Genomic DNA, 27,684 nt, shown 5'->3' with positions numbered 1-27,684 from the left:
TTTTCAATCAGTGTTTAATTACCATTCAATTATTGCTTAATCACCATTTGATCACTATTTAATTTTGATTCAGCCATCGATTAACTATCATTTGATCATCCTTTAATAATAATTAAAACTCATTTAGTTAACCCCATAACGATGACTTCTCTTAATAATTCACCTGTGACACTGCTGCACGTGCAAGTTCAAACAGAAACATTCATTAGGGGTGGAGGTGTCTGCTATGAGGGTAAATGAAGGGGGGGAGGGGGAGGGAGCGGGCACGCAGAGCTTTGTTTCCTTTATTTCCTTGCGCGTAGTTCTATCCTGCTCCTGTAGGCGGGGTGAAGCCACGCGAGACAGTCGTCGCTGCTCTGGATTCGGCTCTTTCCGCTTCTCCACCCCTCCGGGGGGGCAGGAGACGTTCTCTTGACTACGCGCGGAGTCTCAGTTCCTGTATAGCCCTCAGTCTCGGGGAGGAGGAGGTTGGTGACTCTGCAAGCGATGGCGGCAGTACTGTGAGCCATCTCGCGTGTGCCTTGTCCATTTTTCCCTTCTCCCTAGCCGCCTCCGCGTGGGAGCGTGCGGGTATGTAGGCCTCGGCAGCAGTCAAGAGGAGGCAGAACTGATGCGAGCGGACCGGCGGGTTCGGGTCTCTCCTTATTCCGCCGTTCTTCCTTGATTCTTTCTCTTTCTTGCGTCTTCCTTTCGTCCTTCTGCGCGTCTCGCTCTGTGCTGCTGCCGTAGAAGGAAGAGGTGGTAGCACTGCTAGTTTTGTGCCCCACGCCCTCTTACCCTTCACTCTCCAAGAAACAGTCTGGAGCTACCTGCAGCGTCTCCGACGTCGGTCGTGGGGTTTCTCGCTCTGTCCGCCCCCTCCCTAGGAGCAGGTACGCGGGCGCTGAGGGGCGGCTGGGGGGGATGCGGGCTCAGTTGCCGAGTGGGGGCGGGGCGGGGGAGGCACGACAACAACACGCACTTGGGCCTCCCTGCGGCGTTTCCGCTGTATTCTGTGAGGCGAGGGGTGGCAGGGCGTCTCTTGTCTCCTCTGGCGGACTTCTTCCTCTCGCTCTCTGACGCGGCGGGTGCTACGAAGGGAGGCTGCGGGCAGGGCTGCCGCGCACCCCGCGCACCCCTTAGTGGGGCAGACAAAGGGAGCGAGATGATGAGGCTTCCTCAGCCCTCGCTGGAAGAGGGGCGGTGGGGAATGAGGGTTGCTGCGCGGCACCCAGTGCGAACATGAATCAGGGATTTGTGAGAGGCCCTGACGCTGTGGGGAGTGCCGCGGGCTCTATGTTTCCTGCTTGGCATCCCCTCCTTCCTCCTCCACCCCCCGCTTCGTAGCCTAGCAGCCCCCGAGTCTTTTGTGTTCCGGTGTCTTCGGGGGTGGTGGAGAGAAGGCGACTGAAACGTACCACGCTTTGAGCACTTGGCAATGCCTTCCTTTTTTGTCTTACTCATGGAGGTGGATTTCTTATTGGGAAATGTCCGGGTTTGATCTTTATTCTTCGCATTTACTTTGTCTTTTTGTTTCACCTAGAGCACTGTTAGAGAGGCGTATACCTGAAACATCCTTACTATTTGTTTGATTTTTGGGTTTTTTTGGTGGACCATTTTCTAGCTGAGGATATTCAGATAAATAAGTATTTATTCAGCCAGTTTAGCTCCATCTCTGACTCAATTTTAAATCAATAATAAAACCTTGGAATTAGTTTATATTTGTGTTCCCTTTATTATATTAAGTCTTAGGATAACTTTAAGTGCATTTATTATGCACTTCATGTAATGCATAAGCGTTAGGATTCAGTTGTAGCTTATTGGAAGTGCGCTCTGTGCAAAAAAGGCCTTGGTTACATTGATCATTCCAATAATCTAAATATTTGCCGTTATTAAGTTGACTATGCCTCAGGTTAGTTGTAATTTGGAACTAAAAAGATGTCTTAGTTATGCGACTTTGTTAACTTTAAGGATAATTAAATTTTTATGTTTCCCTTTTACTTTAGCTGAGTAAATTTCCTAGTAACTGAAGATCAGTGACATAAATTACTGTTTAAGTTAACACGCTGAATAAAATGGCTCTTTTTTTTTTTAATATTGGGAGGTCAGGGTTAAACAAGGATATCTTTGAGGGTTAAGACTTCTTCGAAGCTTTTGGGGGTAGAAGAGATCTTTATAATTTTTTGCAAGGGTTTGGTTGTAACCACCCAACCAAAAGGTTGAGGAATGTATTTGTAAGACTGTGAGAGAGTAATCATCTTGCATCTCTGATCATAGCTAGTTGTTTCCTGTGCTTGCTGTGAAATAGATATGAAAATGTCTGAGGTGACTACCTTGTGATGATGCGTTTTCTTGATTGAATTTAAGTATCTGCACTCCCTTTTCTTCTAGAAAAGAAGCTGTAGTCATGTTAATCGCACTTCATGTTTTCCTCTTATGGTTGGTGTATGCTTGGCTGCTTCAGTTCTGTGGGTTGGAGTTGGTAGTCTTCAGAGATATAAATAGAAGCTGATTTTAGAGGCCCCTGTTGACATGATTTTGTGTCTGTGCCTTTAGCTTAGCCTTTCACACTGCAGCCTTGTAACAGGCGGAAGCTAATGTGTTCACCTATGTGATCCAAGTTTGAGAGAAGTTCAGGAAAGCAGATATGTGATGGTATTAGCTAGTTTTCTAGGGAAATAGAACTGAATTTCTAAGGCTTTAGCTAGTTATTGATCTTGTTAGAAAACCTCATAGGGAAGAATTGGAGAAGTCTAATCTGTGTCTTCTGAAACTTTACTTTCACTGTTGGTTCAAAAGATTAAATGGTGTATTTTAATGTCCTGGTTAGCAGGTTAAATTCTGGAAAGTGTATTATAACCTAGTGAGATGATACCTAGACCTGGAGTGTGAAAAAGCATGGTTTCTTAAGCATTGGATAACAGCTTGATTTTTCAATTAGGGGCATGTATTTCAAGATGTGAAAGACTGTGCTGACAAAGGAGCCATGAAGAGTCTAGTTTGTAATATGTTAATACTAGCATTAATACCTAAAGCTAAACTTAGTAAGTGGTAAAACGTGCTAATTTGAAAGCAGAGCAAGTCAATTGAGATAGCATTCTTGATAGTGCTTTGAACATACCTGCATAATAAGGGCAGAAGTACAGTATTTATTTGTATTATAATAACATAGAGCTACAATGACATGAGAACATTTTTAGGTCTTAAATTTTTCTGTTGAGTCTGTTGACTTAGTGTATGGCTGTAAACTGCCATAGAGGTATATCAGAATAAATGTAAGTTCACTTTGTAGTACTGAAACAAAGGTATAAATTGATGAAGTCCTGTGACCGCCATCAGGCAAGCAGATTAATTTTACTCTTCTGCTTTTGATTTACTTTGATCCCAGATGTTTAGATTAGCTAGACAAATGCTGCTGTCAATTAGTTGTCATACTGTTGAGATATATGGTTACAGCTTGTAGTGTGGCTTTTTTCAAGCTATGAAAAGTATTTCTTAATACATTAGAGTTAATTAGCATTTGGTATGTTTTTCTCATAAGCCTCAGCAGACAAATATCCCTTATCCTCTTAGAGGAAGGTAGTAATCTAGTTTTCACTAAAATGTCTCCAAGTGCCATAGGCAGTACTTCCACTAAATCTAAATTTTTGGAGCACAAACACAATATTATTCTTGTCTTCAATTTGTAGTAGATAGCTTGATTACTATATTCCGGTTTTATTGCCATTGGGAACTAAAGAGTTGGTTATGATACCAGGTTTTCTGCTAGCTTTGTTTTGCAGATTAACTACCAGTGAAGGTAAAGTATTTTTATTCGCAGAGATGAGGGTTAGCATTATCTACCTTTGGGAGGTACAAAAGTCTGCCTATATCTTTAAGACAAAAGATTTAACTGGCTTTTTGGAAGTGCGTAGGCTGTGTAAATGGATGTATTTGACAGTCCATAATTGTTTTATTTTTCTTGGATGAGTAAAATCTGGTCTAAGCTTATTTCAGAAATGCTTTTTGATCATCTGTTTTGAGGGCCTGTTGTATCCATGTTGTTGCCAACTAATAGTATTGGGCTTCATATACAATTTAAGCAGAGTTAAAGGTCTTGTTATGGAAACTTCTAAAGATATAAAATACAGCTTTGAAATGACTTGCCCATGCTTCAGTGGATATTTTTTTTTTAACATGTTGAAAAAGTATGAACTGCTAATAATGGGATTAATATCAGAATGAGGCAAGATCAACATTACTGAAAGTGGAGTTCATTCTTTTGGAGACAGCACAGCTTATCTTTGCAATCAGAATTGTTTAGTAGACCCAAACTTAGTCTTTCTTATTCTATCCATCTAGCTGTGGAGGTTTTTTTCTACCCTGTAAGTGCTCAAAGGTTGGTATATAAAGCTGTTGTTGGCTGTTAAATTCAATTTTGTTGTAACCTGCATGCACAGCATGGTGTCTGACATATATTACTTCTCAGTATTACTATGTGTATTGGGCTTGTGTGGCAAGGTTTTGGAAGTGGGTGGGTGGCAGCTCACAGGAGTGGTTTCTGTAAGAAGCTGCTAGAAGTTTCCCCTATGTCAGATAATGCCAATGTCAGCTGGCACCAGGACAGACCTGCTGCTGACCAAAGCTGAGCCATTCAGCAACGGTGGTAGTGCCTCTGTGATAACATATCTAAGGGAAAAACACTGCTGTGCAACAGCAGCCAGAAGAGAGGAGTGAGAAACAACTCTGCAGACACAGAGGTTAATGAAGGAGGGGGAAGAGGTGCTCTAGGTGCTGGAGCAGAGCCTTCTCTGCAGCCTGTGGTAAAGACCATAGTGAGGCAGGCTGTCCCCCTGCAGTCCATGGAGGTTAACAGTAGAGCAGATATCCACCTGCAGCATGTGGAAGATCCCACGCCAGGGCAGGTGGATGTGCCTGAAGGAAGCTATGACCCTGTGGAGAGCCCATGCTGGAACAGGCTTCTGGTGAGACCTGTGACCTCATGGAGAGAGAAGGCCATGCTGGGGCAGGCTTGTTGGCAGGACTTGTGACCCTGTGGGGGATCCATGCTGGAGCAGTCTGTTCCTGAAAGACTGCGCCCTGTGGAAGGGACAAGTGGAAAGGACCCATGCTGGAGCAGTGTGAACTGTAGCTTGTGGGAAGGACCCATGTTGGAGAAGTTCATGGAGGACTGTCTCCCATGCAAGGGACCTCATGCTGGAGCAGGGGAAGAGTGCGAAGGGGAAGGAGCAACAGAGATGTGATGAACTGATTGCAACCCCCATTCCCTGTACCCCTGTGCTGCTTGGGATGAGGAGATGGAGAATTTGGGAGTGAAGTTGAGTCTGGGAAGAAGGGAAGGATGGGAGGAAGGTGATTTTAAGATTTGGTTTTATTTCTCATGTTTCTACTCTGATTGGTAATAAAATAAATTAATTTTCCCCCAAGTCGAATCTGTTTTGCCTATGATGTTAATTGCTGAGTGATCTCTCCCTGTCCTTATCTTGACCCATGAACCTTTCATCATATTTTTCTCTCCCTGTTCTATTCAGGAAGGAGAGTTAATAGAGCAGCTTGGTGGGCACCTGGCATCCAGCCAAGGTCAACACACTACACTGATAATGCTTTTTACTTCTCGGTGGTTATTAATGATGTTACTTATCAATACAATAGAACTATTAAATTATATCTTAACATTCATATAGCCATTTTAAAAAATGCAAACATCCCTTTTTGTGGGCAATGTAAGCAGACCTGCTTTAATTCTTTAACTCTGTAATAGTTTGGTGAAACATCAGTTCCTAATGTAGTTTTTGGTTTTATTTACAGCGTTGAAATGGCTCAGGAGGCAAACCAGACCCCAGGGCCCATGCTGTGTAGTACAGGATGTGGATTTTATGGAAATCCTAGGACAAATGGGATGTGTTCCGTTTGCTACAAAGAGCATCTTCAGCGACAGCAGAATAGTGGTAGAATCAGCCCAATGGGTAAGGGTTTGAGTCTTTTTTTTTGTCTAGGTGATGAGGAGAATTGCAGAATGTATTTCAGGAGATCTTCCAATAGCTGCATACTAAAACTATGAATACCAAAGGGAATAATACTTAAATCACTGTAAAAATAAAAATGCATTTTTGTGTAACATATTCTTGCCCACTTGGTGTTGAGCCTTAATTTGCATTTCTACTTGCCTTCTGCTATAAGTATTCTTACACAGTCCCTGTATTTTGGTCATTAACAATACAGTTTGTCTTTAAGGAGATGCAGTAGAATGATGAATGATTGGAAATGGTTTATAACTGTATACAAAACTACTTGACTAACTTGTACCCTGTAACTTGCTTATAATTAACTTCTCAAATTTCTGTTATATAGGGACAGCTAGTGGTTCAAACAGTCCTACCTCAGACTCTGCATCTGTACAGAGAACAGACACTAGTTTAAACAACTGTGACAGTACTGCTAGTAGCACACCTGAAAAAACAAGGTAAGATTATAGAATCATTTAGATTGCAAAAGACCTTAAAATCCTGGACTCCAACTGTTAACCTAACACTGCCAAGTCCACCACTAAACCATGTCCCTAAGTGTCATGTCTACGTGTCTCTTAAATACCTCCAGGGATGGTGACTCAACTGCTTCCCTGGGCAGGCTGTTCCAATGCTTGACAAGACTTTTGGTGAAGAAATTTTTCCTAATATCCAGTTTAAACCTCCCCTGGCAAAACTTGAGGCTACTTCCTCTTGTCCTATCACTTGATACTTGGATGAAGAGACTGATACCCGCCCCACTACAACCTCCTTTCAGGTAGTTGTAGAGAGTGATAAGCCTCCTTTTCTCCAGGCTAAACAACCCCAGTTCCCTCAGATGCTCCTCATAAGACTTGTTCTCTAGATCCTTTACCAGATGAAGGTATTATTTTGAGGTTTGAATGATCTGGGAGTGTATAGCAAGTTAAAGTAACATTGCAGTAACCTTGCCCTATTACAGTGAGTTTTTGCAAAGGAAAAAGGGACAGTGTACCTGACAGTGTTTTTTGAAACTTTGGAAATGAGAACTAATTAACATTTGGTCTTGGACTACTGCAATTAAAAGGACATTTCTGGATTATCTGGGGAAATATTTGCTACAGATTGTCTAGTTTATTCTAAGGAAGAGAGATAGAAGTACAGGTCAGGAATGTGTATCAATAACAACTGATCAGGTAGTCTATTGATGTATTTTGGTGGTTTAAGCTCTTATGAACTCAAAACTAATTACCCATTTCACTGTATGTAAACAGAAATGTGCCTGTTGCTGCTTTGCCTGTAATGCAGCAAATGACAGAAATGAGCATTTCAAGAGAGGAAAAAGTATCACCGAAAAAAAAGACCAAGCCAGGTATGTTTGCAGAGTAACACTGGGTACAACTGACTTCACAGAAGCTGACAATTTATTTACTTTCCCTTAAGTAGGCATATCCTTCAAGTGATGACCTTGAGGAACTGTTAATTATGGATGCTTCTTGAGTATTAGTACCCTTAGAATCAAGAAAAATGACTAGCACTGGAATAGTTTTCAGACACATGTTCAATTTCAGTAGATAACTTGATATTTGAGGAGTGTTTTGACTATCAAACCTTCATTTTTAAAAGACACTCCAGTTGTATCTAGGTGCAAGATGTTAAATTTTGAAGTCAATGTTGATTTCTATATAAAATCTAGCAATACAGTTCCTGCTGACTCATGGCAATCAAAATGGTTTGTTGCATCTGAAGAACAGAGTTCTTAAATTCTATTCTTCAGAAGCATGAAAGTGGGGGAGAAGGGAATACTTGATTTTAAAATGCTAACAAATACTGCTAAAGGTTCTTGGACTAATTGAGTAATCAGTAGATCTAACCAAAATATTATGTGGATATAGAATACTTATGGCATTAATTGTTTAGTGAGAATATTCAGTTTAAAAGTTTTACTCCTGTTCAGGAAGGTTGTACCTGTAGTATTTAAACTTTGAAGTGTAAAATATTTCTTTGTGTGAGGTGGGGAGAGAGTGCTTCCCTAACTACTAGTGAGTGATTGAATTAATGTTTTATTATATAGCAGTTTATTCAAATGGGTATCTTAATGTACTTGTTTGATATCTATAGGTATTGACACTTAATTTTAACAGTTCCGAAACAGTTTTAAAACATTAAAAGCTGATGTTTAATAGGAAAATCTCTTCACTACAACTGAAGATAAAATGATTTTTTTAACGTCAGAGTTAAAAATTCCAGAAGGTACCGCTCAGCACTATATAGATGCATCTTTGTCAATAAGACTGCTGTTATAGCTGACAGTTAATTGCTCAGTGTTTGTACACAGGTTTTACTATTTTGTCATGTTAAGTTAAAATTGTGACTTGAACTAAATTACAGTTGGTTTTACTATATTTTTTTTTTCATTATGTACAGACAGAGGAGATTTTTACATGTTTTGATTTCTTGTAACTTATATTATCTGAAGAGGCTTATTGTATGTAACTTAGAAATTTATACTTTGTTACAGTGTTTATAAACTCATATTGTCTTGTTATGAATTGCTACCTGAAAAAGTGACAGGCAGGAAAGAAATACATAAAATAGTAGCAGTGGTTAAATAATAGCTGAATTTTTGTCTTACTAAAACTGCCAATAAGGATTTGTCACTTTGCCAACTGTAAAGGTCAATCTTATGTTTGACACTATCCATTTTCTCATAACAAGGCAACTAAATGGTAGTGTCACGCAGCATTATTGACTAGAATGGGGGGAAAAAATTCCTAAAAGCAACTCAAGATTATTATTTTACAGGTTGAAACCAGTAAAAGCTCTGTTAAAGCTTGTGTAGAGATGCCCTGGTTTCAGCTGGGATGGAGTTAACTTTCTTCTTAGTAGCTGGTACAGTGCTGTGTTTTGGCTCTGATGTGAGAACAATCTTTATAATGCACTGATGTTTTTAGTTGTTGCTGGGTAATGTTTATGCCAAGTCAAGGACTTTTTGATTTCTCAGGCCTTGCCAGCCAGAGGGCTGGAGGGGCACAAAAACTGGGAGGGGACACAGCCAGGTCAGCCAAAGAGGTATTCCATACCATGGGACATCATGCTTGGTATATAAACTTGGAGGGTTAGCTGGGGCCTGGGGATCGTTGCTTGGGGACTGGCTGGGCATCAGTCAGCCGGTGGTGAACAGTTGTACTATGCATAACTCGTTTTCCTTTCTCCCTTTTCCTTTGGATTTTATTCTTTTCCAATGTTTCCATTATAACTATTATTGTTGTGATTGTTCTTTTTTTTTTTTGTTTAAATTATTAAATAGTTCTTATCTCAACCCTCGAGTTTTACATTCCTTTCTGATTCTCCTCCCCACCCTGCTGGGTGGGGGGAGTGAGCAAGTGGCTGCATGGTGCTTTGTTGCCAGCTGGGGTTAAATCACGACAAGAGATAATTGGGAAAACTACCATGGAATTTAAATGTTTGGAAAAAAACAATTTCTATAACAAAATTGTCTTCCTTAGTACATATCCATAAATTCTTGAAACAGTCTTCAGCTGCTCTAAAAGTAGAAGTTCATCAAGTTGGGGGTAGATTTTAGGCAGCATAGAACAGTGTCCTTATACACTATTCTTAGATTACAAAGGGTTTATTGGACATTTAAGATATACCAAGTGTTTGCTTTATTCACTAGTACATTGATCTGGTAAGTGTCTTGCAGTCAAGAAAAGCTGGCCTCAACTCTTTATAAATCCCTATTGTGTTTGGGGTAGTCCCATTTTCTTTTTTTTTCTTTCTCTTTTCCAGCAGCAGCCAGTCATGTGTTGGCCTCTTGAGGAGGAGCTGAAACAATAGTAGATAATTCATGTCACTTCATAACAAAGAGATTACTTTCTATGAGATGTAATTCTTTAAGATAGTCTGTCACAACAGTCTTTTTATTAGCAACATTTAGTTTTGTTGTCTTGCCCTGGCAATTGAATTTCATAACTGTCTATCAGATGGTAGGTCAGGAACAAACATAACCTTCAAGCAAAGTATGTCTCCTTTTTTTTTGTCTTCAGTACTATGAAGGTTTGTTCTCGTCTGCAAGCCAGAAAGTTCTAAATAGTTAGATCTGGACAATTGTCTTTAAGTCTGTGGACTAAAAGTATATTGTCTTTCTTTTGAGACTTAAACATCTGAATCTAGAAGGTTCTGAAGCTGAGAAAAATAAAACTTTACAGGTTTGTTGAGGTTGTAACCTGGGTTCTCATTCAGAACTAATCAAGTCTGAAGGCAATTAACTGTATCTTAGCATTTGAAAGAAGAAAGGTATGACGGATGTAACTGGCCTAGTCAGTTGTAATTTAGATGTCTAATATGCTATATTTTGTTGTAACTTGTAACTTGCAATTTCTTAGTTTAACTTTGTTTGCTGTAGTTCTGTAATTGAATGGTGGCATGTGTTCAGTCCAGTTGCTTATCTGATGAACTGTTCGCAAGTCAGTGGAATAAAGACCTTTATATCAAAAACTCTGGTTCATACTTGGGTATTAATTATATCATGCATTTTATAGGCTTTTGATATACTTCTAAACTTATTAAGGATTGAGTTCTAGTCCAGTCTTGGGCAAAGTCAGGATATACCTCAAGCAGTCCGGAGATATTGTTCATATTTATGTTTTTAATGTTGATTTACAGGAATTAAATGCAAAAATACCTCTTATCTAACTCCTTTACTTTCCTTGTGTTGATTATTACATCAGAGCAATACCATTACCAAGTTGGTGAGGCATAGTTGAGGTCTTTAAGAAACCTGTTTTGTTTTAGCAGGTTTAAGCGACAATAAAAGATCCATGCAAAAGAGCTGACTTACATATTGAGCACTAAACTCAAACTGTTCTGAAAACAAGTATGTTTAAATAATCATTGAGTAGATGTTCCTGGTTGAAACAATTCTGAAATGGAACTAATAATCTCTTAAGTCTTGAAGCTGTCTATCTTTAAAAATATAAGACTGAGAACCCAACTGTTGGTCCTGTACTTGTTGCTGATAGGATGCTATTGTATCTTGAGTGATGTGCAACAGACATTGTCTTGATGGTAACTAAATTAAGCCATATTTCAGTGTGATACTTAAACAGGGGTATCTGTTATATTGAAGTAAGAGTAAAAATATTTGATGTGCTTGTCAGTTGTTGGGCATGTGGGAGGTTAGTTATGTGCTGCAGAATAGTTTTATGCCAGTTCTTTGGCATCAAATTAAAAATGCAATTTATTCTTTAGCTTTTTATCATGGGCACCTAGATCAGCATATCAATTGCAGTTTCTAAAGAATAAAATATTCTCAAGCTTGATAAAGCATAACAAATACTATCCATCTTATTTTCACACATTTGCACATCTTAATGTGCAGTGTAAGGATTACATAAATATGTGGTATAGTTTCCAATTCTGGTACTGCAGAAGTGCAGTATGTTTTTCTGATGGCTTTTGGGTGCTTTTTGTACATTACCTTTATTCCTTTTTCTGTTTTAATTTTCCCAATTTTTCCATGGTGGGATTTGAGAATTACCTTCATGTAAAAGTAGTTAGAATGCTTAAAACAAGATAATTTTTTTTTTGTGTGTGCTCTCAAGCATTTAACTCTTTACTGGCATGCTTACTGCTTCCCTAGTATTGGGGAAGTTAATGCAGCTTGTTAAACTGTTAGGGTCCTATTTTGGATAATTTGTTTGGGTATAGAGATTGCTTTAAATATGAGGAGGTGTAGTGGGTTGACCTTGGCTGACTGCCAGATGCCCTCAGAACTCAGCTGTTCTTTCACTCCTCAACAGGACAGGATTTAAAAAAAAAAAAAAATGGAAAAGGTTATGGATTGAGGTAAGGACAGGGAGATTGCTTACCAGTTGCTGTCACAGGCAAAACAGACTCAACTGGGGGAAAATGAATTAAATTTATTGCTAATTAAAAAGAGAGTGGGATGGTAAGAAACAAAGAGAAAACTAAAAATTCCCTTCCCCCCTTCCCAGCTCAACTTCACTCCTTTATTTCAGACTCTTCTACCTCCTCACTCTAGTCCGAGTGATACAGGGGGAATGGAGGGTTGCAGTCAGTTCATAACAGTTCCTCTCTGCTGTTACTTCTTCCTTGCACTTTTTCCCTGCTCTATATCCTGTGGGAGGGACCCATGCTAGTCCTTCATGAACTGCTCCAGCTGTATTGGTTTATGTAAGGGAAAACCACTGTCACTTCTGAAAGTTTAGTTATTACTTTTTCAGAAGTCTCAGTCACTGTGGCTTGAATACTTTGGGATCAGAGTAGCATTGTTCTTCCTGTTTGTAGGACCTTTCTATGTATAGGTTGAATGGCTGTCATGCATCAAGCTTGTGGCTTACTTCCAATCATCAGACCTTGCTGTTTCCCCTCTGTCTGCTTTAAAGATGCATTGTATTTTTAGACTGAGTGAAGTAAATCTTTCCAAATTTACAACGCAACACTAGTGGCTTTTTTCAGGCACTTGTACTAGGACTACGTTGGTCCTAATCCTAGCAGAATTATGATCATAGACTAGTTTGGATTGGAAGAGACCTTTTAAATGTCATCTAGTCCAACCCCCTTGCAATGAGCAGGGACATTTTCAACTAGATCAGGTTCCTCAGAGCCTTGTCCAGCCTGACCTTGAATGTTTCCAGGAAGGGAGCATCTACATAATCTCTGGGCAACCTGTTCCAGAATCTCACCCTCATTTAAAAAAAATAAAAATAATCTTCCTTGTATCTAGTCTCGATCTACTCTCTTTTTAGTTTAAAACAGTTGCCTTTTGTCCTGTCACTACAGGCCCTAGCAAAAAGTCTGTCCCCATCTTTCTTATAAGCCCCTTTTCTATATTGCAAGGCTGCAATAAGGTCTCCCTGGAGCTGCGGCAAATGAAGAGACGGGACGCAGCTTGATGCAAGCAAATGTCAATTTATTGTACAGAAGCACGAGTTTATATATACTTTCAGAAGCTGTGTGTTTTAAACAGCTTCAAGAACCAATCTAAGCATTGCATACTAGGCAATCCCTGATTGGTGGTTAACTACCAGCAATTAACAGCAAGGTGTTGCCTTTCCTTGGCGCCATCTGTCTCCCACTCCCCTATGCTCTGTAAAGATGTCTCATCATGTTAATTGTCTAGACAAGCTCGAGCACATTCCCCTCAGCTAACGGATTGCCACGCATGGTCCTAGTTTCCAGACCGCTCCTGCATCTCCCCCTTCCTGTTGCACAAAAGAACCTTTGAAACCGAATGAGTAAAAACAAGGTAAAAGTAATAGGACAAATAAAAAAGCAACTAAGACGTCTTATCAATGTCAAAATAACCCACTGTCTTTGTTCCGTACAATTTTACAATTTCCCCTTTTTATTTTTGAACAGCTAGTACCAGTTTTGCCATGTTCTGCAGGGCCCTTGCAAACATGACAGCAACCAAGGCAATAGCAAACAAACAATACTGCCAATTGAGTGAATGGATGCCAAAAAGGCTGACATTTTCTCAGATTTTGATAACATGTTGCTGCAATGGGGTGCCTAAAATCCACGCAGCACATACCATCCAAATCCTCACAGCCATGTCCTTGAACCAACAACAAAAAGCAGTGGCAATTTTGACTCACATTCTGAACTGCCTACCAAACAAGGCGATTTAACTCTTTAATGATTTCCCTGATGTTACTCTGGATAAGAGAAGAACCGCTGCAATACGTTCCCATCATAGCCTCCTACTACATTAGCATCTACAGAAAGACAGTTATCGACATTCAAAGTGTAAACAATATCAGCTTCTTTTGGATTAACATTATACATAGATGGAAGGGCACACCAAACAAGAACTGGTTCAGTCAAAAAGTTCTAAACATAGCATGCCTTCTCTGAACATACCTCTGGGGTCATTCCCTTCATTCCATCTCTTTTTTTATGCAAAGAGAAACACTTTTACCATAACAGAGAAGCCCCTATTTACATCTCTGAGCCCGGGCACAAACCACAGCTGTATGCTCCACCAGGCTCAGGGCAGGAATCGTTCATGTAGTTACATAGCTATATATCTCTACAAGCGTGCAGACACCTATTAAACACTAGATAACCATGTTCATCTTTCCTATTCTCCTTCACAATACCTAGCTATTCTCTCATCTCTTGTTAGGTCAAATATTCTCCAGTTTCCTCTCCTATATCTCTCTTCAGACATTCTCTATCCTCTTTTTTGCTTGTCAATTGCGATGAGGCAAAGGGGGTGTGTAGCTGGGTGACCATGACCTGCTTTATGTTACAATAAACTAAACACTGAATACAGGAAAAAAAAAAAGGCATGGGAGACATAAGGCAAACATCAATAAGGTGGTTAAAGATAATTATAATAAATCCTGTAATACTTTTGAGTCATGGCCCAAAGTTTCCCAGCCGTGAGAAGAGACCAAAGGCATCCCGCCCGTGACTCTGCTGCAGGTCTTTGTTTTAAGGCCTGTAAGTTTTGTATACTTTTGTAAATTAATTCACAGTGGTCATTCAGATTCACGTAACACATCCTATCAAAGTCTTCACACTAGTGTCCCTGTGCTAATAATAAAAATCAATAGCAACTCGGTTCTGTAGCAACATATGATGGACAGAATCAACATCTGTTAATAAGCCAGAAAAAAAGAACAGTATTTGTAGTATTACTTTGTTTAGCAAGCTAGCAGCCTAATTTACTAAGCAAGTTAAGAGCGTGTACTATTCTTACAGAAGAGATTAGAGAAGCAAAAATCTGTTATGCTGCATTCCAGAACTCAGCCTGAGAATTACAGTCTGCTGTGAGTTCTGCGTTACAATCATTTGACACATGTTGGGGTTGCAATTGTGAAAGTTGCCCGTTTACAATTTTCATTGGCATTATAGCTAGTTGTTTTAAAAGCAACCCTTGAGCTTCCTGATGTTCGACTTGTTGCAAAATATTCTGAAGCCAATCAATAAAGTTAGTATTAAAGTTAGTGACTCTCTAGGACCCTGCAAGACTGTGGCAAGACTCACGCATCCTGACTGCCTTAATAGCCATCTCATTCATTTGCAAACAGTTGTCCCTGGGATACCTTGCCTGAGTCACAGAATCGGCACAGTTAATTTCTCCAGCCAACTGCTCCTAGTTAACAGCAATTCCCGGATTAAGGTTTTCAGTCAAGGCCACTACACATAGCTCACAAAAATCAAATAACCACATCATATACCGTATCAGTTAGTACCATACAAAGCAATAACTTCCAATCATGCAGTGTGAGCGTATAAGGCTCTGCCATCACTTCAAGAAGGGACATAGCAAATGTATTATGAATCCTCCCTTCCTGCACTGCTTTGCTTAACCCTTTAACAGCCTCGTATTGCAAAGGCTGCCACTCTGGAGGTTGATTTGTCTGACAAAATGCTGAACATGCCATAGCAACTCCCAAAACCCCTCACTTAAGCGCTTCCCACTTGCATTCTTGCCACCAATCCCTCAGATTTCCTTTCACCCTCCCCAAAATACAATCAATGCATCAGGAGAGACGAGGGGGTGGGGGAAAGGTCTAGCTCCTTTTCCAGATCTATAGGACCTGGATCAAAAGGTTTATCAGTGTCAATAAAATCATTGTCCGAGTTGTCCTGTTCCCGTGCTTGCTCCTGTGTTGTGAGGGTCGCTGCAATCAGTGACAGAAGCTTTGGGGGCAGAGGAGGTGTGGACGGAATCGCCATCACTGATGGTGTGTTGAGAAGAGTCGCACTGTCGGTGGAATTTACAGCTTCCTCTGGTTTAGCACCATTAGTAGAATTAGTCTACACTTGGCAAAGAGTAGTCAGAATTTGCCACCATGATGTTAAATGCATTCCCGACACGGAGTTCCCCTCCGCGGCAGCATCATACAATTGGCTGCTGTATGTACACACTTTCATTCTTTCAAAGTCTCTAAAGTTTCTTGGCTGCTCACCTGTCTCGATGAATACAGGTGTTATCCTCAGGGTTTAGGTTGTCCGCCTGGTCCAGACAGCAAGACGATCGTTCAGCCAAGCCGTCTCCTCCGGAACACAGCCCTCTTCCACGAGCTGTCTTTTTTCCGTCCTTATTCTTCCAAGGCTTCGGAACACCACCATAGGGGTCACCATTTGAGGAGACTGAGGCACGGACTCCCTGATCTGACTAGAAGACCCTTTATGAGTCCATATACGTCTCTTTCTGGGGACAAAGCCTGATTCCCCATTACGGATTTCCCACAGCTCACCTCTCAACTCTGGAGGGATTTCTGGCCGGCTCCTGCTTCCTTTCAGCAGATCATTCAAAGTTCTGTGGGATTCGCTGCATGTCGCTCAGTTAGGTGATTCGAGAGCCCTTCACATCAGATCCCTAAACGTATCACGATGGGGTCACCAATTTGCGGTGAATGAAGAGACGGGATGCAGCTTGATGCAAGCAAATGTCAATTTATTGTACAGAAGCACGAGTTTATATACACTTTCAGAAGGTGCGCGTTTTAAACAGATTGGTTCTTGAAGCTAAGCATTGCATACTAGGCAATCCCTGATTGGTGGTTAACTACCATCAATTAACCGCAAGGTGTTACCTTTCCTTGGCGCCATCCTTGGCGCCATCCGTCTCCCACTCCCCTATGCTCTGTAAAGATGTCTCATCATGTTAATTGTTGTCTAGACAAGCTCGAGCACATTCCCCTCAGCTAACTGATTGCCATGCATGGTCCTAGTTTCCAGCCCGCTCCTGCATGGAGCCTTCTCTTCTCCAGGCTGAATAACCCCAACTCTCTCAGCCTGTCTTCATAGGAGAGGTGCCCCAGCCCTCTGATCACTTTTGTGGCCCTCCTTTGGACCTGCTCCAACAAGTCCATGCCTGCCTTGTCTTCTAGGACACCAGAGCTAGATTCAGTACTCCAGGTGGGGTTTCATGAGAGCAGAGTAGAGGGGGAGGCTTGCCTCCCTTGACTTGCTAGCTATTCTTTGTATGTAGCCCAGGATACATTTGGCTTTCTGGGCTGTATGTGCATATTGCTGGTTCATGCCCAACTTTTTATCCACCAGTACTCCCAAGTCCTTCTTGGCAGGGTTACTCTCAATCAATATCTTCTACTTGGCCTTGTTGAACCTAATGAGGTTCACATGGGCCCACTTCTTAAGCTTGTCCAGATGGCATCCCCTGTGCCTGTTTTGTTCCTGATAGTACTGCATTTTACAATGCCTGTGGCTTAACTTATTGTCTTTTATTAATAATTAAAAAATAATGCCCAGTTCTGAAAACTTATTTTGTTCCCAAGTTCTTCAACCTTGTAGCAGGAGAACTGGTCTCATAAAATTGAAGTGAAACAAAGCTAATCTGGTAACCTGAGCTGATGGTTGGCAAGAGAAATGACCATGGTGATGGAGACTACGTGCCAACAAGAACTCTGTTAAGGTGATAAAGCATGTGTGCACATAACAATAACAACCATATTCCTAATATTGTTTCAGCTTTTGTCTATTGATTTAATTCCTGATGATTAACATGGTATGATTTCTGGTATTAAATGAATTTAATATATTGAATGGCATTGTAGTTGCCCAGTTAATTTGGCTTGTATGCTAGAGGGAGCTTCTTGTGATGACCAGTTTTCAGGATAGTATCTGATGAATTTGGCTGCTAATGTCATGCCAGAAAAACTAAAACTTATAGTATTTCATTTGAGACACGATTTGAAAAAGGGAGTTTTGTTTTGATGTGTGAGTTTTAGTTAAAGGGTGTTGTCCCTGTTCTAGCTATTAATCAGAAGCTACTGAGGACTTCATTATTAAAACTAATGCCAGCACAGTTAGAGCTATTAATAAAAGTGGGAAGATACTTCCTCTCTGCAGGTGTTGCCTGTTTAGAGTTATAAACTGAACACTTGAATACTGGTTTAGTGGGCCCTGCACAATCTCCTTGTATTGGGACCTTTTAATTGCCCATTTCTGCACATTATCTGCTTTTCCTTTTTGGAATATATTTTAGTTGTGGGAGAAGGATCCTGTTTGGCAGCTCTTTTGAGAAATGGGCCTTTACACTTGGGATTATCGTTGTGTTCTAGTTCCCATGTTGTTGGTTGTGGCAGTGAACGCTTCTCAGTGTTTATATGGAGGAGTAAGAGGTACATTTGTAGAAGTTGGTAACATTTTCCCTTGGATTAATTTTTAATTTTTTTTTTATGACACAATGATCTACTAGACTACCTTTTTGCCTTGATGGTTCAGTGAGCTCAGGTCAGATCACTGCTGTACTTGAACTGCTTCTTGTGAGGCTTGTCCTCCACTGGTTCAGGTGGTTTCTGCTATAGTCATTCCTATAACATGAAACTCAAATCATGGGTTACAATAGTTTAAAGGTATATCCATTATAATCTCTACCCTGACCCCTTTTTACCAGGCCATAGGGCTTAACATTGCAATAAACCCCTTGCCCCTGCTCAGACTTGGACTTAACCACAGACTGCAGTCCCTTAGGGTTGTACCTGCTCCAAGTGGAGTCTTATCTATGAGCCACAGTCTCTCCAGGGGTATACCTGCTGTGGCATAGACTTAACCACAGCCACAGTTGCTTTGAGGTGCACCTGCTCCAGCACAGCCTTCTCCATAGGCCACAATGCTGTTAGATATACCTGCTCCAGTGTGTCTTTACACTCAGCCACACTCTTTTCAGGAGTCTACCTGCTGTGTTGTGGACTTATATCCACAGCCACAGATGCTTCAAGGTGTACTTTCTCCAGTGTGGACTTATCCTTGGGCCATAATACCTTCAGAGGTAGACCTGCCGTGGCACAGACATACTCACAGCCGAATGCTTCAGGGTGTCCTACTCCCATGTGGACTCATCCACAGGTCACAATCCCTTTGACTTGACTTCCCATGGAGTTCCAGCCTGTTCAGAACAGCAGCAATGCCCTGGCCATCTGCCAGCCCACATGCATTGCCATCACTGTTTACAAAATGTTCCCAGACACAGCAGAGTAAGATAAGCAGTGAAGTGGTACAGCAAGCAGTGAAAGCAAAAAGCAGCCACTAACAAGCACTAGACTCTAATATATTGTGAGGCAAGCACAGGAGCCTGCCAAGTAATAGCTAAACAGTAATTACGGCTATAAATTTGATCTAGCACGTTCAAGATAATGACACATTTGACTGGAACCCTTCAAGACCCTTTTGGGTCCCAAAAAGGCCTGTTGTGGATTAACCCTGGTAGGTAGCTGAACAGCACACTGCTGCTAGCTTGCTCCCCCAGAGCGGGATGGGGGAGAGAATCAGAAGGTTCCCTTTTTTTGTCTGCCATGGCTTATAACTAGTGTCTTATTTTAAACAGACTGGGAATATAAAAAATCTGAAAGGAGTTTGACTATGCTTCTTGGTTTGGGAGATGTTTAATCAATTTCTTAATGCTGTAGATAATGCCTGTCAGCTAAGGTGTGTGGTATCAGACAGGCTTACGCTGTGGTGTCAGTATTTTCTAACCTGATTTTTTTTTCTCCGCAGGCTCTCAACTAGATTATCTGATACTGAATGCTTTCCTTGGGGTTTAAAGACAAGTTTAAAAGATTACATCTATTAATCTAGAAAATATTAATTGTCAAGACAAAGGAATTGCCTTTTTAAACTAAACAGCTGTGGAAACTACTCTGAAAAGTATTAGTTACAGTAATGATTTTAGTTCTGTACCTTTTGCTTTTTACCAGTAGCATGCTTAAATATGGAAAAAAAGTATCGTATATCTAAGACTGAATGGTATCATTAGCCTCAGACTTGGCAAAATAGTGTTGACACCAAACTCTTCATGCTCTCTAGAAAAATCTATAGAATATATAAAAAATAAAATTGTTGTTCCTTAGGACTGTTATAGTTATAATATTGTAGAAGAAAATATTGTTTTCCTGTATAAAACTTCTTTGGTACAAGCACTGAAAGTTCCTAGTTACCTCTGAAAGTTTGTCACTTCTGAATTTTATTTACAATCTGGAACATGGACTACTGACTGGAGGTGCTTTCAACTTCTACAGTGAATTGTGAAATGGGACTTGGATCTGTGAGGTCTTGTGTTAGTGATAATAGGCATATGAACATAATTAAAAAGTTAAGGGAGGAGGTATTAATAGTAAAGATAATAAAATATTAACTATAAGGGGTTCATGATGTCTGGAAAAATCCATTTTTTACAGAATACAATGCTTATTGATCCAAAAGGTTCTCAACTAAGAAATCCTGTTTGTGTACATAAAGTTGGCTACAAATGAGTCCTTTAAGCCTATGTTCTCAATCATTAATCCTGGAATGTATTATATAGTTTGCTCACTATCTTTTTTTTTTTTTTTTTTTTTAAAACAAACAAACAAACAAACAAACCCAATAGATATAATCATGCAACTGAGTGTCCAGGAAAACTGAACAGGAATAGACTCCTTGGGTTGTATGTGTTAAAATTGTTATATGAACATACCTCCCTTGACTTTCCTCTACTAATTTGAGTATTAAAAGGATTTTAATCAATTGTTTTTAAAATCAATTTTTCAAAGAAAACAGATCCACAGAAGTTCACAGGAGGACCCACTTTTATCCTGCAGAGAACTTGAGTAAAATGTGACAAATTTGACCAAAAGTGTTCATGACAAAGGCAATTGAAAAAGTGATTTTGACTCTACCTGCTTGATCATTAAGGTTGCATATAGTACAAAGATACAGATATCCAATGTAAATATGTACTTTTTTTTCTTTAATTTACTGAAAAAAGTGTCTGAAACGAGGGCTCTTTTGAGCTGCATGGTTTGTACTGACATGTTTGGTGTATCACAGAACCAGTGGTTTGAATCTCAAGAATGTTAGCTGCTCTGGTTGACTGAGGTTTTAGATCATCTGACTTTGCAAGTATAGTGGCAGAGTAACTTGGTGCTATGATAAAAAAGCACTACTTTAAATGTCATTTGTTTATAAAATATGTTCCTACCGACTTTTCCACAAGTACCCCCTCTGTTCAACAACTTTAACTGACAATGTTATTATTGTTTTAGATTAATTGAAACTAGATAATATGACTTTTAATGTTGTATGTACATGGAACTTCTGGAATGCTTTCCAAGCCTTTACACCTAATATGGGTGTATACAGTTGATAACGCTAGGTATTCTGTATTTTCTAGATGATGGAGCAGTGGGGAAAACTTTATCTTTCTGTAGAGATAAAAGGGAAGCTAACAGAATACCTATTCTACTTAGTACTTCAGACAAACTTCAGGGTCTTAGTAGAGGCAAATTAACTGTTAATACAAGCATGCTACTGAGTGGCTAGTGAAGTCAAGAAAAAGGAAAAAATTAACCTTTGTTTCTCTTGCTTGCTTTAACAGTTGTTACTCAACCAAGCCCATCAGTTTCTCAACCTAGTATTTCACAGAGTGAAGAGAAAGGTTCTGAACTGCCTAAACCAAAGAACAATAGATGTTTCATGTGCAGAAAGAAGGTTGGCCTTACGGGTATGAGAGCACTTTGTCAATATTGAACAGATCTATATGACTAGTTGCCTCTTACTAGATTAAATTTGTTGAAATATCCATAGTCATTAATGTCCGTTTCACTTAATCTGTTTGTTAAAGTAGATGCAAAATACCCCCATTGTACTGGGTAAGCCCTTATAGCTTGCTTAAGTCTGAAGCTTCCTAGTAATGCTGCTTCTACTTTTCTTTGTACAGGATTTGATTGCAGGTGTGGAAACTTATTTTGTGGACTTCACCGTTATTCTGACAAGCATAACTGCCCATATGATTACAAAGCAGAAGCTGCAGCAAAAATCAGGAAAGAAAATCCAGTTGTGGTGGCGGAAAAAATCCAGAGAATATAAACTAGCCTACTTGAGAAAAGACTGACTTGTTTTATTTTAATATACCCTAGGAAAGTGTTAAAGAGCAGATGCATGGCCATTTTCCTTTGTTCTCCAGAGTTTTAATTTTAGCTTTGTTTGTCTTTATGACACTTCAGAATGTTTGAGTGTTTGTTACAGGCAGAATTGGATAGATACAGCCCTTAAAAATGTGTATGTTCTCCTCAGAATGTGACTGGATGATCAGAACCTGCACAGGAATACACATGCATAGAAGACAGGCTCTAGTTTACATGTGCTGAACAGATGCATACTATCTGCATGTTTGCAGCAATTGGCCTTTTGAGATGTTCAAGGTATATGACACCAACCAAAGATTATATGCCTGTTTGGGAGAAGGATATGTCAGAAAGGTTGTTGGGTTTGCTCCTATCATTTAAAATTTTGTTCTACTTCTAGTTTCCACACTGTTATTTTTCAGCAGAATGTAAGCTACCTTCCAGTAAGATGAGTGGTGGTGTCATAGTTAATAAAAAGTCTTTTAACAATTGCAATGGGAAAGATGGAAAAAAACAGATATATATGAAAGAAAACTATTTTGGAACAATTATGTTAACTTTAGAGTCATAACAATAGTTTCCCAAAGGAAATGTCCTGTTAGAAATTTAAGAACTGGCTCGCAACAGTTGTCTGATTTTTCTTGCAAAGCTAAAAATGTTGTGTAGCACAGTATTGTGCTAAGATTGATTTATAACACAAAAGCTTAGTGTGTGGTGTTTTGGACATACCACAGCAGCTCTGTCCAGTGACACGTGCATCTGTAAGTTGCAGAAGTATTGAAGCAGTTTATTAATGTCCTTATTAAATTCAGTGTGTTCTGAGTTAAAAAGGCTATTAGGAGCTTTTTAAATGAAAAAAAAAAATTAAATGTAATAATTGCATGTGCAACAACTGTTGGGTATGGAAAACCATACCCAACATGACTCCTGTAGACTTAAATGGGAGCTGGAACCACTCTTGGAGGGCTGCTTTTTCACTTCTAATTGTACTTGGGTGTAGGACTAGTGTTCTTGGGTGTATTGCATGGGCTCAGTTATCTACAGCTTTGTATAATAACTAGAAAGGGCAGTATAGTTCACTGATGCTTGTCTGGTAATATCACTTCTGTGTTATAATGGAAGGGGTTTTTGTGATGTATGAAACTTGTGGGGTTTTTTTATATAATCAAGTAGACTAGTATTATAGTAATGCCTCTTATCTGTAAGTAGCTGTATATGTACACGAGATGCTACTTCTGACTTTTATTGCAGTGTTCAGTCCTTAAGGTTTTTTTGCTACTAAAAGCATTGGGCTTTTGCTTTAATTTTGTTCTTCCAATTTAGGTATTAGATAACATGTACAGATAGTTTATACTTGGATATTGCACATAATCACACTATCCAGCATCTCTGCTCTGTATTATATAAATAATAAAAATCATGTACAGAAGGAAATACTTTTTGTGATAGCTCATTGGTTTTGCTTATTGCTGTAACTTGGAAGTGGCCCTGTAGAGGTTGGGGGTACAAAGCTTGTACTAGGTTTGTATAGATGTTTTTTCCTTAAACCCAATGTCCTTGTTTCTTATTTTGACATACCAACTTGTTTAAGATTCTTTGTTGAGGTCCGAAACGTGAACAGCTGGAATACAGGTAACTACTTGATGACCAAAGATGTTGGCAAAAAACAATGTGCTTAAAGGGAATGAAGGAAATATTAGCAGTAAACTTTAAATATTTGTGGTTTGTCGTGTGTTTTTGTTTGGATTTTTGGTGTTGGTTTTCGGGGGGTTTTTTTCTCCTTTTGGCTATGGAAGTTATTTCCAGTGGATCTGTTTTAATACAGCCAGTATACAGACTACAGTGTTTTGTTCAAATTTTTGCCAGCAGGCCTGGGCAGAGTTGTCTGGGTCTGTATCCAAATATGGATGTCACATATGCCAGACACACTTCCCAAGGAAAAACAAAAGTACAGAGCGCACAGCACATATTGACTTTGGAAGAAGCCATCTTCACTGACGAATAATACATAAAAATTGTTTATCAGAAACACATGTATCCTGTCAGTCAGCTAGTACTAACACTCAAGGAATAAGTTGTTATTGCTACCACTGTATATATTTCTGATAAGGGAACAAGGCCAGGTTCTGGGCCTTCATATGCCAGGTTGTATTTTATTTTTTTAATCATGGAACTGTTTTAAATCATCAAAACTATAATTTTCCCACCTTCTCGTGTTAAAGTAAAATTAACCCAACTGCATCATAAAAAGATTGTTGGTTTGGGGTTTTTGTTTTGTTTTTAGTTTCTTGTTGAATGCAGCTTGGAACTGGATATTTGAGGAGAAAGTGTCCAAATTTGTGATACTATCAGGGTGAGACTATTTTAGGAAGGATAACTATGTTGATACTGGTACTTTAACAATTATGATGGTCTCTCTCGCATTCATTTGCTTTTTTTAATCTGTACAAAAGCTTGTTTGAATAATTTCTCAGCAGTTCTGAGGAGGAAAGTATGGTATGAGAAATCCCTCATTGTTCTGTAAAATAATTAACTGTATGTAAATTGCCCACAGGTGGGATATAAGCCTGTATTCAAGACTAAGCTTAATTATGTTAATTCATATAGGGTCCTATCATTCAGGAGGACTAATTCTGTTGAGGCTCATCAAAAATTCAAAGAGGGGGAAGGCTGTTTAGTAAGAGTGGGTACTGACAAAGTGTGATGAATGAATATGTAAATTTTGGTGCAAAGTGTGGTACGTATCCCTTGGCAAAAAGATTATGAGTATAGGTGCAGAACACTTTGTGTTTGGGTCATTTTGACTTCAAATTTAAGTGACAAATGCTTACAAACAATATACCTGTGGTGTATGAAGGTACGAATTCAGGTTGTGGTACAACCAGAGACACTTTATTGTACAGAGAAGCTCATATTTATACCTCTGAGTCCAGATACAAATTCCAGCTGTATGTACCACCAGGCTCAGGGCAGAAACCATTCATGCAGTTACATAGCTATATATTACTACAAGCATGCAGACACCTTTTTGCTACTAGATAACCATGTTTATCTTTCTTGCTTTCCTTAACAACACCCAGCTGTTCTCTCATCTCCTGCCAGATCAGACATCCTCCATCTTCCCCTCACATATATACCCATCTTTCAAGAAGGCAATGTGATCAGTTAAGATGATACTAGTCCTTATTTAATATTTGGCTGTTAAACTGATATGTGATCAACTTGTACATAAACATGCTGTTATGGGAAGAATCTTCCTATGCCCCTGACAAGTTTACCAAATGATGGGGACTTTTTAGTTGGGGCATAAGAAAGAACATATAAACAAATGAGTAAACAAAAGTAGCTACTTGACTAAGAATTATTTTTCTCTTAAATGTCTAGCTAGGTTTATGGCTGCATGATAGCGGGTTCCACAGGATTCTTTACAGACTTTAATCTGAAATTTGGAGGAAGAACAAGCTTCCTGTGGTGGTTTCAACCAGTTGCTCTAAGGCTAATAAATTGTCAGATGATTAGGTTGGTTGTGGTTTATAAAAATATAATGAACTTAAGAAGCCCTGACTACATCCTGAGACCTTGCTGGTATTTGACATTTTAAAAAATGTGGTTTTGAGGGTCATAATATTTTAAACCGAAATATTACAGCTTCACAGGCATTTTCAGCTATAATTTTTTTACTCTAAATGATTCATAAGCAGGTTTGGCACTTCAGACTGATCTATGAAGCCTACTTTACTCTGTCTATAGCAGGGGTCCTCAAACTTTTTAAACAGGGGGCGGGTGCGTGGATGAAGTGGCAGGCAGTCATCTGCGGCTGCTTGGTTTCCCCCCCAACCCCCGGTGGGGGGGGGTGTGTGTCTGTAAATACCGGGGGCTGGATTGAGGACCCTGGGGGGCTGCGTCCAGCCTGCGGGCCATAGTTTGAGGACCCCTGGTCTATAGGATAATAGATGAGCTTTCTTCCAGTATTTCAGGTATCTACCACCAACTGAGAATGGAAGATGTAATGTTAAATCATGTAACTAGTTAAAACTTGACTTTTTGTTTATGCAACTGCATGGCGCACAGATTTGCATGACAAAACATATAAACCGTTATACTCTTTTACATGCATATTTTAAAATAAAAATCAAATTAAGATATCTAGTAATTTTAGCTTCTAGATGTTGCTATTTTTACTTTTTATTTGTTAAAAGTGTATTTGACCGCATACAAGTATTAACATGACTCGGGGTTAACAAGTTGATTGTCATTGATTATCTTCTTAACTATATAAATTGGCTCACTTAAATGCCATGAGGCTTTCTGTGTGTGGTACATTTAATGTATTTTCATAAATCGGGCAAAAGAGAATGAGGATAAAGTTTCAGTTTAATGTATGTGATGACAAATCCATGGCAAACTTATGCTTATAAAGTTTTCTCTTCAGTTTAATTATTTCCTTTTGCATTAAGATAATGTAATTTTTTATAGGCTTTAGTGTACAGGAAATGCAAAGGAACAGGTTTAAATTTCAGGCATTATTTTTACCTTTTCTTGTTTGAATTCAGACCTAGAAGTTACATTTGCTTTTTGTTTTTCTTTCCATAATGGAAAAAAACCCCAACAAAGTAGATAAAAAATTTTTCCATGGCATGCTGTTACTACTTACAACCAGAGAAATGGCAGGTGTGGGATCTTGAATTGCTGAAGAAGGGCCTGTAAGGATATTGGGAAGGTGGAAGTTTGCTCCATGAATAACTACTAAAGTATTTCAGCAAGGTGTGTCTCTCTTCCTCCCCATAGAGGCCTTAATAAAAGGGTTACTTTTGATGCAGTTACAGACAGGAAGTGCTTCTTTCCAATGAGTTTCACATATGGAACAGGATCTTCCCTAGCAGCATAAACCTCCTCAGAGATGGTACCAATTAACAGTAGTACCTCTACTTGAAATGCAACCAGTAGAACTGTGTAGGATAGAGTTTTTTCCCTTAAAGCACTATGAAGTTGGTCTAGTTTCAGGTTGTGGGGTTTTTTTTTTTAATCCTTTAGGAAAAAAGGACTATGGTGGGTTAACTTTGGCTGGTTGCCAACCACCCAAGAACTCCCCCACCTCAGCAAGATGGGGTAGGAAAAAAAGATGAAAAAGCTTCTAACAATCATGGGCAAGACAGACTGGGGGAAGACTGATTAAAATTATTGCCAATTAAAAATGGAGGATAGTGAGAAACAAAAACAAAACTAAAAACACCTTCCCCTCCCCTTTCTCCCCCTTCCCAGGCTCAGCTTCATTCCCAACCCTTCTTACCCACCCCCCAGCAGTACCAGTCTCCCATGTTGGTCCTTTCCATAGGGTGTAGTTTATGCTAGGAGCCTGCTCCTGCCTGGGGCCCTCCATGGGCTGCAGGGGAACAGCCTGCCTCACCATGGTCTTTACCATGGGCTGCAGGGGAATCTCTGCACAGGCACCTGGAGCCCCTCCTTCCCTGACTTTGGTGTCTGCTGAGTTGCTGCTTGCATCTTTCTCCACTTCTCCCTCACAGCTGCTGCATCATGTTGTTTTACCCTTTCTTGAATATGTTATTAGAGGCACTACCCACGTTGCTGATTGGCTAAGCTTTGGCCTGCAGTGTGTCCATTTTAGAGCTGGTTGGAACTGGCTCTGTCAGACATGGGGGCAGCCAGATCCTGGTGTCTTTTCACAAAGCTGTGCACCTCCCCCCCAACCTTGCCATATATACTCAATGCATTCTACCCTTCACCTAAACTGCCTTTATCTCAACTCAAGTGTAGTCAACTGGCTCCGTATTAGTTCAAACTTGAAATTTAGACAAAGTATGTAAATAACA

General features: G+C 39.7%; 1 protein-coding gene across 5 annotated transcripts; it reads left to right on the top strand.

Moving 5' to 3' along the window:
• Positions 1 to 335: 335 nt before the first annotated feature.
• LOC130141983 (AN1-type zinc finger protein 5-like) lies at positions 336 to 23,578 on the top strand. 5 transcript variants are annotated; one of them, XM_056323374.1, is made up of 7 exons: positions 336 to 467; positions 5,788 to 5,945; positions 6,331 to 6,442; positions 6,577 to 6,762; positions 7,238 to 7,335; positions 21,325 to 21,450; positions 21,667 to 23,578. In XM_056323374.1, the coding sequence occupies exons 2-7, from the start codon at positions 5,795 to 5,797 to the stop codon at positions 21,813 to 21,815; spliced, it is 822 nt and encodes a 273-aa protein (XP_056179349.1). In that variant the 5' UTR covers positions 336 to 467; positions 5,788 to 5,794; the 3' UTR covers positions 21,816 to 23,578. The 5 variants fall into 5 exon arrangements, with proteins under 5 accessions (XP_056179349.1, XP_056179347.1, XP_056179348.1 ...); XM_056323372.1 differs by having other exon boundaries at positions 441 to 570; XM_056323373.1 differs by having other exon boundaries at positions 447 to 872.
• Positions 23,579 to 27,684: the final 4,106 nt, after the last annotated feature.

This window comes from Falco biarmicus, chromosome W (genome assembly GCF_023638135.1).
Source record: "Falco biarmicus isolate bFalBia1 chromosome W, bFalBia1.pri, whole genome shotgun sequence".
Classification (NCBI taxonomy): domain Eukaryota; kingdom Metazoa; phylum Chordata; class Aves; order Falconiformes; family Falconidae; genus Falco; species Falco biarmicus.
The sequence above is the reverse complement of the archived record's forward strand: the minus strand, read 5'-3'. Positions and strand labels throughout refer to the sequence as shown.